This window comes from Geotrypetes seraphini, chromosome 4 (genome assembly GCF_902459505.1).
Source record: "Geotrypetes seraphini chromosome 4, aGeoSer1.1, whole genome shotgun sequence".
Classification (NCBI taxonomy): Eukaryota; Metazoa; Chordata; class Amphibia; order Gymnophiona; family Dermophiidae; genus Geotrypetes; species Geotrypetes seraphini.
Genome location: NC_047087.1, coordinates 183,322,884 through 183,337,184, shown reverse-complemented (window position 1 = coordinate 183,337,184; position 14,301 = coordinate 183,322,884). Strand labels below are relative to the sequence as shown.

Genomic DNA, 14,301 nt, shown 5'->3' with positions numbered 1-14,301 from the left:
AATGTACCATGCAATGGGTGCAACTACTGTTAACTTGTGACAAACCCCTCGCAGTTACATTGGTGCATACTTTATGGAATAGCACCTATCAGTTATACATGTAAATGCCAAATTACTGGCGCTTCTAATATGCAAGACCACTAGCTTTCTATAAACTTGTCGTTCATTTTTAAAGTTGTATATGGAGTTTCTCTTTCAAGTTTACAAAAAACTGTGTTTAATTTTATTACCTTTAAAATCTTCACAAAAGATTAATTTAGTAATTCCTTCAGACTGTTTGAGTAAAGGAGATTAATATGACAATTATAGGGAAGGGTTCAGAACGCTATCTCTGAGCATTAGAGCAATATCAGACTATGCTTTTGCCGCTCACCGAAGACTTGGTTGTTCAAAAGTATTTTGCATGATTTTATATACAGTATAAATTTGTAGTTTTTATGTATGGTTGTATTATTTGATGGATGTCTTTGGTGTAAGCACAATGATATTATGAAATGTAGTGTTAAGAGCTTATTTGTGAGCTGCCTCAAACTTTTGGTTAAGTGGAATATAAAATGTCTCTATTAAAAATTAAAACTATGTGCGCACTTTGACACCTAATAATAGGTTTGCTGTTTGCATGGCGTGTTCCTGTTACTCCTGGTAGACCTTGCTTTGTCTCTTTGCCCGCCCAGTTCTCCCTCTTGATAAAGAATGGTATCGAAACACAGCCTGTGTCGAGGAGAGGAAGAGCAATAAGTCTGGTGAGTCTTGTGATGATTTTCTGTGCTTGGAGCTTTTGCACTAATATTGAACCAGCACTTCTGTTTACACTTCACGGATGGTGAAATTCCCATTTCAACTTTCACTTTTTACATTCATGCGCACATTTCAATGGTCTCTGAACCTTGGTGTGGACTTGTTGGATTTGCTGGCGTTTGCTGGATGGCCTAGGAACAGTATTTATCATTGCACTTCATCATGAACGCTATTAAGTTGGAATTTACATCCTATCCAAGTTAAGTGCTTTATAATTTATATGTTATTTGTACGCCTGGCTGTCCTAGCACTGGATTTTATTTGTGTGTTTTTAGTCTATTCATTATATGTGCATGTTATTAGATAAGATTGTAATTAATAATATGATATATACTATTTATGATAATAAAAGTACAATTTTAAATTGTCTAAGATGCTTATATGGCATTACACTGACTGTATCGGATGTTTTTGATAATGTTTTTTCTATAAAGGGATTCTTTTTGAGCTAATAATAGGTGCCAAGTTACAGAATGAGGAAAAATAAAGATTTCACAAAAGTAGCAAGTTCCTTGTACTCCATCTTAAACCAGCCTATGGGCAGACACAACCAACTAGGTTTTATTTTATGGTTTTGTTCTATAATCCTATCACTGCATTACTCTTGACACTGGTTCACAACTCCCTTAGAATCTTTTACAAATGTACCCTGAATCACACCCAGAAATTATTCAACAGGTAAAATTCTGCAGTTTCTTATCATCATGACAAACCAAATGATCAGGTGCCTCCATCATGCCAACAAATTTAGTTTGGACTTAGCACTGGATTTCATTTAGCATCTTTTTGCTTTTGTGAATATTTTCTTATTCTTATGGTGGCTTTGTATACTATGGGCTTATTTTCATAGTATTTAGACTTATAAAGTTCCATAAGTTACTAGGTAACATTGTTAGTCTAAGTAAGTTACACCTCTTAGGTCCAATCAACTCATGTTCGAGTCCTATCCAAGTTTATTACCATCTATCAAAGGTTACCTAGACAGTTTATAATGCTAAACTTTAAAAAGAAAAAGAAAGGGGAAACATTCATAGTTAAAATATCAAGGACAGATCAGACAAAGACATATGGTAACAAAGAGGCCCATGGGTAAGGATAAGTAAAAGTACATCGAGATAAAAAATTAAAAGGGAGGTAAAAAGGGGTGGAGATATTGTAACAATAGAGAGGGGATAATGCTTCTTAAAAGTGGTTTGTGGTTAATACTCTGGCCAGGAGTGTTGATGTGACATCCCTTTTTTTTTTTTTTTTTTATAGCTGGTAGGCATCTCTAAATAGGAATGTCTTTAATTTGCTTCTGAATTTGTCAAGGGAGTCTTCAAGTCTGATATCTGATAGTACAGCATTCCATAGGCTGTGACAGAGAAAACAGTGTTGTGCGTGTAGAATAGTTATCTTATGGATGGGATATTAAGTAAGTTTTGATTGTTGGATCGTAAGGCACATGATGGGACAGAGGGAATAAGGAGTTTTATCGAGAAAGGCTGGAGAGTTTGTTTGTTTAATCTTAAAGACTAGTAGATGAATTTTGTATGTTGTTCGATGTGATATAGGGAGCTAGTGTGCTTCGGAGTAAAGGGGCCCTATATACGAGTTTGATGGCCATATTTTGAATGAGTTGAAGTCTGCGGGTTTCCTTTTCTATGATGCCGTGATATAGAGAAATACAGTAGTCAATTTGGGAAATGACAAGTGAGTGAATCAGGATTTGAATAGAAGAGGAGTCCAGGAGCGATGTAATTGAGCAAATTAATCTAAGTTTGTAGAAACATCATTGGGTTATCATGGTTATTTGATCATGATAATTGAGGTCTTTGTCGAGGATGACCCCCAAGTTTTTGATTTTAGCATCGGTCTGAATGGGGTTGAAGTCTATGCTCAGATTTTCTTTGTCAGAGACTGGGAATAAGATACCCCTTGTTTTTGCTACATTTAGAGAAAGTTATTGTGGATCAGCCAAGAGCTAATTTTGTCAAGTTTATTTCCTGGATTTATTTCCTGTGTTTATTTCCTGGATTGATGGGGTGGAGTAATTGGATGTCAGCATATGCGAAGACGGTAAATCCAATTGATTGTGCCAGAGCTAATAGAGGAGTTAAGAATATGTTAAATAACAGATCTAAAAAGAATTTGTTTTTGTGTTAGCCTTCAGCATCATCCCCATGGTTATTTTCAATGTGTCCAGCCAGCTGATTGCAGGTTCACCTTCTTTGTCTGGTTCCTTTGATCTTCCCAAACATGATGTCCTTCTCCAGTGATCTTTCTCCTCTGCCTATGTGACCAAAATAAGACAGTCGTAATTATCATTTGGGCTTCGAGCGACATAGCTGTTTGATCTTATCCAGATTGATTTATTAGTTCTTCTGGTGGTCCGTGGCATGCATAAAAAGTCCTTCTCCAGCACCAAAGCTCAAATGAGCCAATCTTCTTTCAGTCTCATTTCCATAGTGTCCAGCTTTTGCATCCGTAATTGACCACCGAGAAAATTAATATACGAGTCCTGGTTGGGTGAATTTGATAATATCCTCAACTGTCCTCCAGATTATTCTATTTTTTTTTCTTTTCCAAAAACTGGATTATTGGTAAAACTGATATAGGTTTCCATGTTGTGTTTTTCTGTTGACTGTTTATGAAGTGTTATTTTTGTTGACTGTTTATGAAGTGTTATTTTTGTATCTCCAACCATAAATTTTGTGTTAATGTCCCCCTGGTTTGTTTTACAAATGACAACTCACCTTTGATCAAATCCATATTCTCTCATGGGATTACATATGAATGCACAAAGTTTACATGGCGATTTTAAATTTGTATGTTGACCTATGCGAGACTAATACTCTACCGATTTTCTTATTTGCATTCTCACCTTTAACTTGGACTAAACTGTGTTGACCTACCCACATGGTTGGATTTGGTATTTGATACACAAAAAAAGTGGAATGAAACAAAAATTAACTGTCAATTAAATTGCACTAAGATCATAAATGGAAGAAGGCAAAACCTCAGATTGTATTGCTGCATCTCATAACAGCTAAAGGCTATTGACAAATGCAATGTTATGGTTTCAATCATTGGGCCGCCTCCATCCTTTTTATATGAATGCAATAATTCATTAAGTGCTATAATTAATATTTTTAAAATTTTTAGTAAATTTTATAATTTTATATAAAGTTGTTGTGATTGTCAAAGTTAATAATGGAGTTGTATGACGTCATATAAAAAGTTCTGTGCAAAAATAGCAGTTTAATCATAAATAAAGATTTCAAAATTTATCAGTGGAACTGACTATTTGTACTATCAAAAAATTCATGAAACATAGAAACCACTTATCTTGCTGGCACAAAAACTGACTAACGGATCCATTTCGTTAGTACTTCTTCAGAGAATCTAATATAATAAAACCCTAAGCTGCGCATGCGCACTCCCACTTGCGTGCGCCCGTTTTCTGTGAGCTGTAGGGACCCGCAGGTAGGAGTGCGCATGTGCCCTACAGTACTCCCTCCCTTCCTGTAAGTTGGCCGTCGTTCCCTCGCGCACCAGTGCTCCATTATTGCTCTTGGCATCTGAAGGATAAAGCCTGACATCGGTCAACTTAGAGTACTTCCTCCCTCCCTTACAGTAACTTTGCCATCGCCGCAATGTAGGGACCCGCAGGTAGGAGTGCACATGTGCCCTACAGTACTCTCTCCCTCTCTTCCTGTAAGTTTGCTGTCACCGCCGCCGTCATTCCCTGTTTGTGCTCCCTTAATAAAAGCCTGAGATCGGACAACTTAACTACTTCCTCCCTCTCCTTAAAGTAACTTTGCCGTCACCGCTGCTATCGTTCCCTGTAAGAACACTCTCTTAATGTATTTTTGCATTTTATTTATAAGTTCAAAGATGCGGCGGCAGCTCCTTTCACGATCCGACGCAGGCAGGGATCGTGAGAGGAGCCGCTGCGGCAACTATAAACTTACTAATAATTCTGCAAAGGTTTTCCTCTTTTAAGTTCTGCCTTACTCCCTGATCCCTTAATGCTGTTTGCATTTCACAGCGCAACCAACTTTACTTCTACATTTTCCTCGGGACACGTTCTGTGGTTGCCATAACAATTTTCTGTGTGCGCACGTTCGGTGCTGGACAAAGGGAAATCTAAAAATTTCTTAAGCCCACTACATGCAACAACAAATAGGAAAAATAGAAAAACTTATAATAAATCAATGATGCAATGGATATAAAAGTTCTTGTGGTAAGTTTTTAGTAAATTGTTTTAACTATTAAGTCTGCACATATATTCTAGCACCCGTTAATCTAACGGGCTTAAACACTAGTCAGTTAGAAAAACCATGAAGATAGCTTTCCTGAAAAAAGTTAAATGGTCTGTATCAGACCTGTATAATAACACTCATTCAAGTCTGATACAGCCCATTTAACTATCTTCAAGGCTCAGTCAGCACTATGGCTTTTCTAACTTATCTGAGGAACGGAGTTCTCTGGGAGGCATATAAGGAGAGACACTGAGGGGCTGCAAAATGAACACACTTGTAGGTTTGTAAAAGGAGTTTGAACTGTATGCAAAGGCGAATAGGGAGCCAGTGAAGTGATTTGAGGAGAAGGGTAGAGTGGGTGTAGTGAGACTGGCAAAAGATAAGTCGCGCATCAGAATTTTGCACAGATTGCAGGAGGGCAAGGCAGTTCAGCAGACCTGTAAGTTTCCAAGTTTATTAAAATTTTTGATAAAACAAATCAAGATTTCTAAGCATTTTACAGATTGTATTAAAATAAGGGGAAAACACTAAGGGGCTCATAATAATAATAATAAAAATCTACAAAGTGGCCTAAATGGGTACTTGGATGATCAAAAAGCCTGATCGTCCCAAGTACCCATAACCAAAGCTGGTTTTAGATGTATCTAAAACCAGATTAGGCCTTTCCTCTGCCTCTAAACGCATAGAGCAAAAAGAGGCGTTTTTAGAGGAGGGGAAAGGGCGGGAGGTGGGCCGACCTAGACATAGTTGTACAGCAGGTATAACCATAACATTTGCCAGGTTAACTAGTCAGCACTTATACGTTTTGACTTAGACCAAGTCAAAATAGGTATAAGTGCCAAAAAAGGGGCCGCTGAGCTGATCGTGGCTGCCATGATGAGCTCAGCGGCCCCAGCAACCCGCCCACCCTCCACTGCAACCATCGCGGCAGGAGAGATGGCTCATCTCCCCTGCCGCGATAACGAAGTGCTGCCAACTGATTGGCCAAGGTGGGGCTTGAGGTACCTGTGCCAATCAGACCCTAAGGCCCACCATTCTGAGGATGGCGGGCCTGCTGGACAGACAGGCTTGGGTCCCGTCCGTCCAACTTTCTTAAGGTACTGGGGATGTTATCAGGGGGGTTGCAGCTCCCTCCCTCCTGCCCTGATGTTGTCGGGAGGGGTGGGGAGTTGCCGGGAAGGAGGGCCTGGGCTCCCTCCTGCCCGATCCAATCAGGGGGGTGGGGGTGGATTGCGGCAGGAGGCAGGAGAGATTGGCTATCTCTCCTGCTGCGATCGTTGCTTGGGGGGGGGGGGGGGAGGTAGATTTTGTAACCTGTGTTCTTTTTGACAGACACTAGTTACAGAATCCAGCTTTTAGGCGAAGGACTTGCCCCTCCTACTTTTAAAAGCTCTTGTGTTGGGCATTTGGGACTTAGACTTTTTTTGGTTGATTATATGTTGTTAGTGTAGATGTAATGGTGGTCTGGGCATTTAAGTAGCCGAACATAGAGGCAGGCCATTATAAAAAAAAAAAAAAATTCCAAACACACACCTCCTTTTGGACGGTTTTTTTTTTTTGAGAATGGACATTTTCCCTGCTTCTACTTTTAGCATTTAGGGCCTAGGCCAAAAGGGGAATTGGACTTTTGTTGGGTTTTTTTTTAAATTATGCCCCTCCACACATAAATACTGACTAAACATTGCATCACAAACGTGAAATGATAGGAAAGTGTGTGTGGGGGAGGGGGGGAACTACAATTTAAAAGTAAAGAAAACATAAAGGGTAAACTACAATGGGGAAGCAGGAGAATGAAGATTATTTAATAACCTTGGCTATTTCTAAGTCTATTCGGTAGTTGTAAGGTACTATGCTCAGAGAGGAAGGGGCAAATTATGATAATGTTGTAGAGCTAGAAGTGACAGGCTTTGGTAGTCTGTTGGATGTGCGTAGAAAATTAGAGGTCAAGTCGAAGACAACTCCAAGGTTACATGCAGAGGAGACAGGAGCAACAACAGTATTATTTATAGAGATGGAGAATGGAGGGAGAGGGGCAGAGGGTTTAAGAAGAAAAGAGGAGCAGCTCACTCTTGGACATTTTTAGTTTCAGGTGGCAGCAGGACATCCAGACAACAATGTCAGCCAAACAGGCTGAGACTTTTTCTTGGATTTTAGGTGAAATTTAAGGTGTAAAGGAATCTGGGAATCATCAGCATATAGGCGATACTGGAAGCCATGGGAGGAGATCAGGGCACTGAGAGAAAGGTGAAGAGAGAGAGAAAAGAAGAGGTCCTAAGACAGCATAAATTATAAATATTAGGTTGCCCCAACTGATAACGTTAGATTCACTAAGTTTCTTCTGCTATCAACACAAGTCGTTTTTGGATAAACTTGTGAGAACTGATGGCAGCCGTTCAGAGCGGCGCGGGACAAAGCAGGTGCATGAAAATCTCGCGTCTGCCTTTTGCGCCGCTCCGACACTGTTGCAGCTAGTTTGGGAGTCAGCCAGAGAGAAGGGCAGGACCACCAGAGGAACTAAAATAAGGTATGGGGGAGGGGCACTCCCTGCCTGCCTGCCTGCTTGCCTCAGGGTGGGGGGCCCTGCCTATGGGCCTTGCCTGCCTGCCACTAGGTCTGCCTGCCCTGTCTACCACTAGACCACCAGAGGGGGGGACAGGGTGCAGAGCCTGGCAGGGAGAATTTGGTTTAAAATGGGTTTTTTTCTCATTTTCCTCCTCTAAATCTAGGGTGCATCTTATGATCAGGTGTGTCTTATGGAGCAAAAAAAATACGGTAATTTTCTAGATGCCCAATGTGTGTGTGTGGGGGGGGGGGGGGGGGAAATCCCTACTTTGTGCATTACATGTTGCCCAAAATGCAACTGCATTGGCCAATTATAAAAATCCCTCATTATGAACGCATTTCACCGATCCTGAAGAGATTGCATTGGCTTCTGATTTTGTGGAAAATTCATTTTACATTTTGGTTTTAATTTAGAGGCTGTTGCATGAGATTTTTGTGAGTAGGCCATCAGTCTCCCAAGTCCATTGGGTTCTGGAGAAAGAGGCCTTTGAGATATTCCTTCTTTTCAATATCTCAGACTAGATGATCAACCATGAAAAGAGCTAGATATAAGGCTCGTCTTTGTGGAATATCATCACTACTTTCATTTTGGAAACAGGTAAAATCCATTTTCTTTTTTAGCAAGTCCTATCAGCAGGTTAAATTGTGATATTAGACAATATTGTGTTGATAAAACAATAGCATTGTTATTTTGGTTTACATTTTAATGTTTGTTTATATGTAATTGGATTGTGTGTTTTATTGTAATCTGCATAGATTTGTAGGTGGGTAGGATATAAGACTTTATAAATAAAGAAGTAGGGATTATCCATGTCTAACAGCTTTTTCTTTCTGGATCTTACACATAGAATGTAGAATCAGTCATATTTATTCATTCGGAAAGGAAAAAGCATCAACGTAAACCTGTCTATGGATTCAAGCTACAAGAACTATGCTGTCCGTACCAGCATGTGCGAGCAATTCAGTACAACCGAAGACAAACTCCAAAGGCTGGAATGAGGAGTCCAAGCACAAAGGGCCTTGAAGAAAGGAGAGTAGAGGGTCCATGACTGGCTCCTAATTTAAAAACAAACAAACCACAAAATGAAGAAAAACAAATTAGATCACAGGACTCCCTCAGAGCTGCCACAGTAAGAAATTTTGACTATGATTTGAGCTTACATCTTGGTGTACTCTGCTGGTAAGCAGGCCTTTCTTCCATCTGAAAGCTACACTAGTACACTGTGCTACCAACAGATGTGGGTTCAAAAGCATCCTATTCTTCCCCCACAATGGCATCTTCAAATATACTAGATCAGGGGTGTCCAACCTGCAGCCCCGTGAAGTATTTTGTGCGGCCCCGGTCGAGGGCGATGCAGTGTTTTCCTCTGCTGCCCCCGGGTGTTTACCATCTTGCCAGCTCCCTCTTTTGGTCTTGCTGCAGCGTTTGCGCGTCCTCAGAAACATTTTTTTTTCAGCCAGTGTGGCCCAGGGAAGCCAGAAGGTTGGACACCCCTGTACTATAGATCACACAAACTGAACATGAATAGTGGGCCTAGAGTTGTACATGACTTATAGAATGACAGTTGAGGTCTTTAATAGTCTATTTAAGAATTTTGGTTCAAGTTTTGTACTCAAACTGTTGAAATGAACTGTGCTAAGCTCGGAAGCAAATAGCTGCACCAATCTAGTACTGATGTATGTGCACACTTTCATTGGAGCCAGTGGATGCTGAACACCCCCCCCCCCTCCCAATTTTGAGCAAGCTTCCTCAATATTGGGAGGCCAAGTTAAACAACATTATCCCTCCCTGGACACAGTCATTTTGATATGTTGGTGCCTATGATTACTTCAGATAAAACAAGGATGGTAGCTTTAGAAAAAGTGTCATGTTCTACAGCAGGGGTGCCCACACTTTTTGGGCTTGTGAGCTACTTTAAAAATGGCCAAGTCAAAATGATCTACCAACAATAAAAATTTTTTTTTAAAAACCCCAACCAAAAAGCACACGGAAACGCAGAGAAAATATTAATCATTCATATTCCAGGGGTTTTTTTTCAAAGAGGTCAAAGCAGATGGCTCTATGCAGTGTCATCTCAGTAACAACCATAAAAAAAGACAAATATACCCCATCCCTTTTTACTAAACTGCTAAAAACCGCTATTGCAGTTTAGTAAAAAGGGAGCCATAGTGCAAAATATAGACAGCTATTGCAGTTTAGTAAAAGGGAGCCAAAGTGCAAAATAGACAGCAGATATAAATTCTCAAAACAGACACATTTTGATCACTAAATTGAAAATAAATCATTTTTCCTACCGTTGTCTGGTAATTTCATTAGTCTCTGGCTGCATTTTATTCTTCTGACTGTGCATCCAATATTTCTTCCCTTCTTTCAGCCTCCTGCATGCTTCCTCTCCTCCAGACCTCATTCCCCCAACTTTTATTTTTTCCTTTCTCCCTGCCCCCTTCTTTCTTTCTGTCTCCCTGCTTCCCTTTTTTCTCTCTTTCTTCATGCCCCCTTTCTTTCTGTTTCCCTTATTTCTCCCTGCCCTCCCCGAGCCACTAGGTTTGCGCTGCCGTCGGGGAACAGACCACCAAGCCACTGTCGCCACAAGCTCTACCTGCAGAAGCATCGCACTGTCCAACATTCCACTCCCTGACGTCAATTCTGACTTCGGAGAGGAAGTTCTGGGCCAACCAGGCAGCGATTGGCTGGCCCAGAACTTCCTCTCTGACATCAGAATTGATGTTGGGGAGCAGAATGCTGGTCAGTCCGACACTTCTGCAGGGAGAGCTTGGGGCAGCGGTGGGGGATGTCGGGAGATCCATGAACACATGATTGCAATTTATGGTGAGTCTGCCCCATCATCCTATAAAATAAAAGTTTGAAACAAGTGGTTTAAGTGGGGTAGAGAGTTAATTGAAGATAAACCTCACACTGGACAGCCTTTGGAAGGAACTTCAAAGAAATTTTGTCAGACATATAAAATTAAAGTTTCCCAAATAGCTGAAGAAATGGGCATCTTGGCAGGTACAGTTTGGAAAATAATTCATGAAAAGTTGGGCATGTCTGAGGTTAGTGCAAGATGAGTTCCAAGAATGCCGATGCCATGTCAGAAGGCCACGAGGGTCCACTGCTGCCAGAACATGGAGATGCTCTGTGAAGACCAAGTTAATTTTTTTTTCATCATTTGGTGACTGCAGATGAGGGTCTATCACAGAGATCCTGAGTTCAAAATGGGAGTCAAATGCAGTAGAAGCACTAGTTATCCCCACCCCAAAAAAGTTCAAGACAGAGAAATCTGCAGGCAAGTCATGGCAACTGTCTTCTGGGATGCTGAAGGACTTTTGCTTCTGGAGTAGAGAACGACATGGAGAAAAAAAATTTGTCCCTATTTCCATGAGCTCGGTCCCCTTCTGTGAGCTCAGTTCCCATCCCCGCAATCCATCTGATCCCATCCACACATGCCTCGAATATTTATGAATTTATATTGAATTTTTATTAAAAGTATGAAAGTGAAACAATATTCTGTACAATTGTCATTTTATAAATCACAAATATAGAGAAAGGATCAACAAACCCCCCATCTTCCCTCACAAATCCAATCTAATCCCCCTTTACTATCGAGAAAACTGAAATCAAATTATTTCAGAATGCTACATAGCTAAACAGAATACTTCAATCACACATGGCATGAATAGTGTAAGTTCCAACTGCCCCCTGGTCAGACAGAGCCCTAAGCCAGCTGGAAGCTAAAGAAGCACAACCTGGGCTTTGTGGTTCCCAGCTAGGTCCAACACCATCTCTAGCAGGATCCATAGTTCAAATCTGATATATTCTACCTTCTGTTGTCTGGTCATTTTATTCTTCACATTACATTGATCTCGGGCTATGGTTTTGTTTCCTTCTATCTACTCTTAACTCACTTGCCAAGGTCTCCTTACATGTCTTCTATCTTCCATCTCTGTGTATGTTTTCTCCCCCATGTTCAGCATCTCCCTTCTCTGTCTCCTATACTTCCCTTTCTAGTATTTCCTCTGTGCCCAAGTTGGAACCCAAGCACAGTACTGGATTCTTGCCCAGAAATAGCTAAGAAGAAAAAATTTAAACATTTAAATTGAATCAGGTTGGGCAGACTGGATGGACCATTTGGGTCTTTATCTGCCATCATCTATTATGTTACTATATTTCCTACCCCTCCTTCAATTAATTTTGACTCCCTAGACTAAGATTGTCAACTAGATCCAAATTCACAGACAGGGTTGCTCCAGTACTGTGTTTACCCCATCGCATGCTGCGATGTGTAGTCTTGCTTTTATTGCGAGTCTGATTTCCCCATTGCATTCCCTAAGAAAAGCAAGACTACACACCCCAGCATGCAAAAGGATAAGCCCAGGCCACACATCCCAGCATGCAATAGGGTAAGCCCAGGCCTGGATCAACCCTGTCCTGTGAATCTGGATCCAGTTGGCACCTTTACCCTGGACTGCTGCCACACCCTTTCTTCAACACCCTACTCCATGCGCCATATGACCTTTGGTATATCACTATCTCCCTGCCTATGATAAGCAAGTGGGATCTCTTAGAGCAGGGATGTCCAATGTCGGTCCTCGAGGGCCGCAATCCAGTCGGGTTTTCAGGATTTCCCCAATGAATATGCATGAGATCTATTAGCATACAATGAAAGCAGTGCATGCAAATAGACCTCATGTATATTCATTGGGGAAATCCTGAAAATCCGACTGGACTGCGGCCCTCGAGGACCGACATTGGACACCCCTGTCTTAGAGGAAGAGTTAATAGTTACTGTGGATGGACAGACTGGATGGGCCATTTGGCCTTTATCTGCCATCATGATTCTATATAGTAAACTGTTTGGGACAGACACATATTGTATACAAATGGTAATAAGTATCCATCTTATACTGTTATTGGCTATACAAATATCACATTTATCAAGAAACCATATTGCTTCCATTAACTGCTAAGAGTCAAAATAAAACCACTTATGTCCCAACATGCTTATTCTAATGGATTTATTTTTATACCCCCATATTATTTTTCTCTGTTATGATTCAGATAGCACACATCAGTGGTCTCAAACTCGCAGCCCACCAGGTACTATTTTGAGGCCCTCTGTATGTTTATCATAATCACAAAAGTAAAATAAAAGTTTCTTGATCATGTCTCTTTAGCTATAAATTACAATATTATTATTAATAAGACTTGGCCAAAAGGAAAGATTTATAAACTATAAAGAGTTTTACCTCATACAAAATTGTCATTTCTTTATAAAGACATTAACTATTTTTTCTGAGGCCCTCCAAGTACCTACAAATCCAAAATGTGGCCCTGCAAAGGGTTTGAGTTTGAGACCACTGGCATACACCATTTTAAAAAGTACAACCACAAAAAAAAACAACACTGTTTCATAAAAGCTTCAGCTGGTTATAGCTTAGAGCTTTTGTCATACTTTTCAGGATCTCACAATGTAATAACCTAGCAATAATAAAACTAAAATTGTTTACCTTCTTTTCTCATAAGCAGTAAGAATTTTAGAGCTTATTGTTAATAACTAAAAATCATATAGTTGAACACCTCTATTTCTAATCAGAGAAGATAAGAGACAGCTATACCATTTTTTTTAAAATTAGAATTACCAGTACCTCCTAAACAGAACTAGCTACTTATATACTAGTAAAAGTATTTAAAGTGATCCATCATAGAAGTCCTTGTCATTTAAAATCCATTTCATAAACCATTACCACAATTGCTACCTGAACATTTTGATTTACCTCATGATCAACCCAGAAATCTGAAACAAAATCCCTTTTAAGAAAGCTCAAACCTAGGTTGGTGACTATTTATTCAGCCAGTCCTAGTAGTCCCTGCTTCTAAAAGAGCTTTAATTTAGTAAGCACCTACCACCTGGGCCAGGCAACTACAGGTGACTTCATGAGAGACTAGGATGAAGTGAATCAGGCTCCAGACGGGCTCAGCAAACACACCAAGATAGAAACACAAGCTAATAAGTATCCAGAAACTATTTTTCATCAGTGCTCTGACATATTTCTATCTCCTCCTCATAGACCTCTTTTTCTTTATGCAATCGGGGATTATTTAAACCCCTCCCTCAATTATGGAAATGAGATCAGTGTCAGCAGCCTTGACCTGAGACCTAGATTTAAGGGTGAAATTAAGGAGGCTGTATCAGTAGCAAAATAACACTTAGGTGTAAATTTAACACTATTTATAGTAGATGTTGAGAGTTATATAACATTTGGAATAGGTAAAAAATGTCATCTGGATACCATAGCGACCCAGAGCTAGAAGAAGCATTTTAGGCCACTCCTGAATTTCTGAGAACCCTATCCTGGTGCATTATGGAACATGCTTTGCTGTTATCAGTAGATGGAATCAAGGACTACAAATACCACTGTGCTTTGGGATATAAGTTCAAAACCAGAAATGTCTCTAGTGGACATAAAGTTAGTAACTATGCAACACAAAAGAAGCAGAAGTGTTCAAGTTTCAGGATGGAGATTGTAGGCAAAGCCTGCAGTTCTTACATCAATATGTAGAATCAGGAACTACATATATCACACTGCTTTTGGATAAACCAGGATTAGACTGGGTAACTTGACAGCTCTAATGAGGATAGTTTCAAATTATTCATCTTACTACAACAGGCATCATAGTCTATGCAGGTTTTAAAGG

General features: G+C 40.2%; 1 protein-coding gene across 8 annotated transcripts in view; it reads right to left on the bottom strand.

The window, feature by feature from the left end:
- The window catches only part of LOC117359572 (inverted formin-2-like), a 99,117-nt gene extending 85,399 nt beyond the window's left edge, over positions 1 to 13,718 (bottom strand). For 4 of the 8 annotated variants that reach the window (XR_004539265.1, XR_004539266.1, XM_033942572.1 and 1 more), the window contains exons 1-2: positions 13,510 to 13,688; positions 8,549 to 8,660 (exon numbers count right to left, since the gene is read on the bottom strand). Coding sequence is in view for 5 of the 8 variants with exons in the window: in XM_033942572.1 (XP_033798463.1) it covers positions 8,549 to 8,660; positions 13,510 to 13,541 (144 nt within the window). In the remaining 3 variants the exon portion in view is untranslated. The other 4 variants (XM_033942573.1, XM_033942575.1, XM_033942574.1 and 1 more) reach the window with 4 other exon arrangements.
- Positions 13,719 to 14,301: the final 583 nt, after the last annotated feature.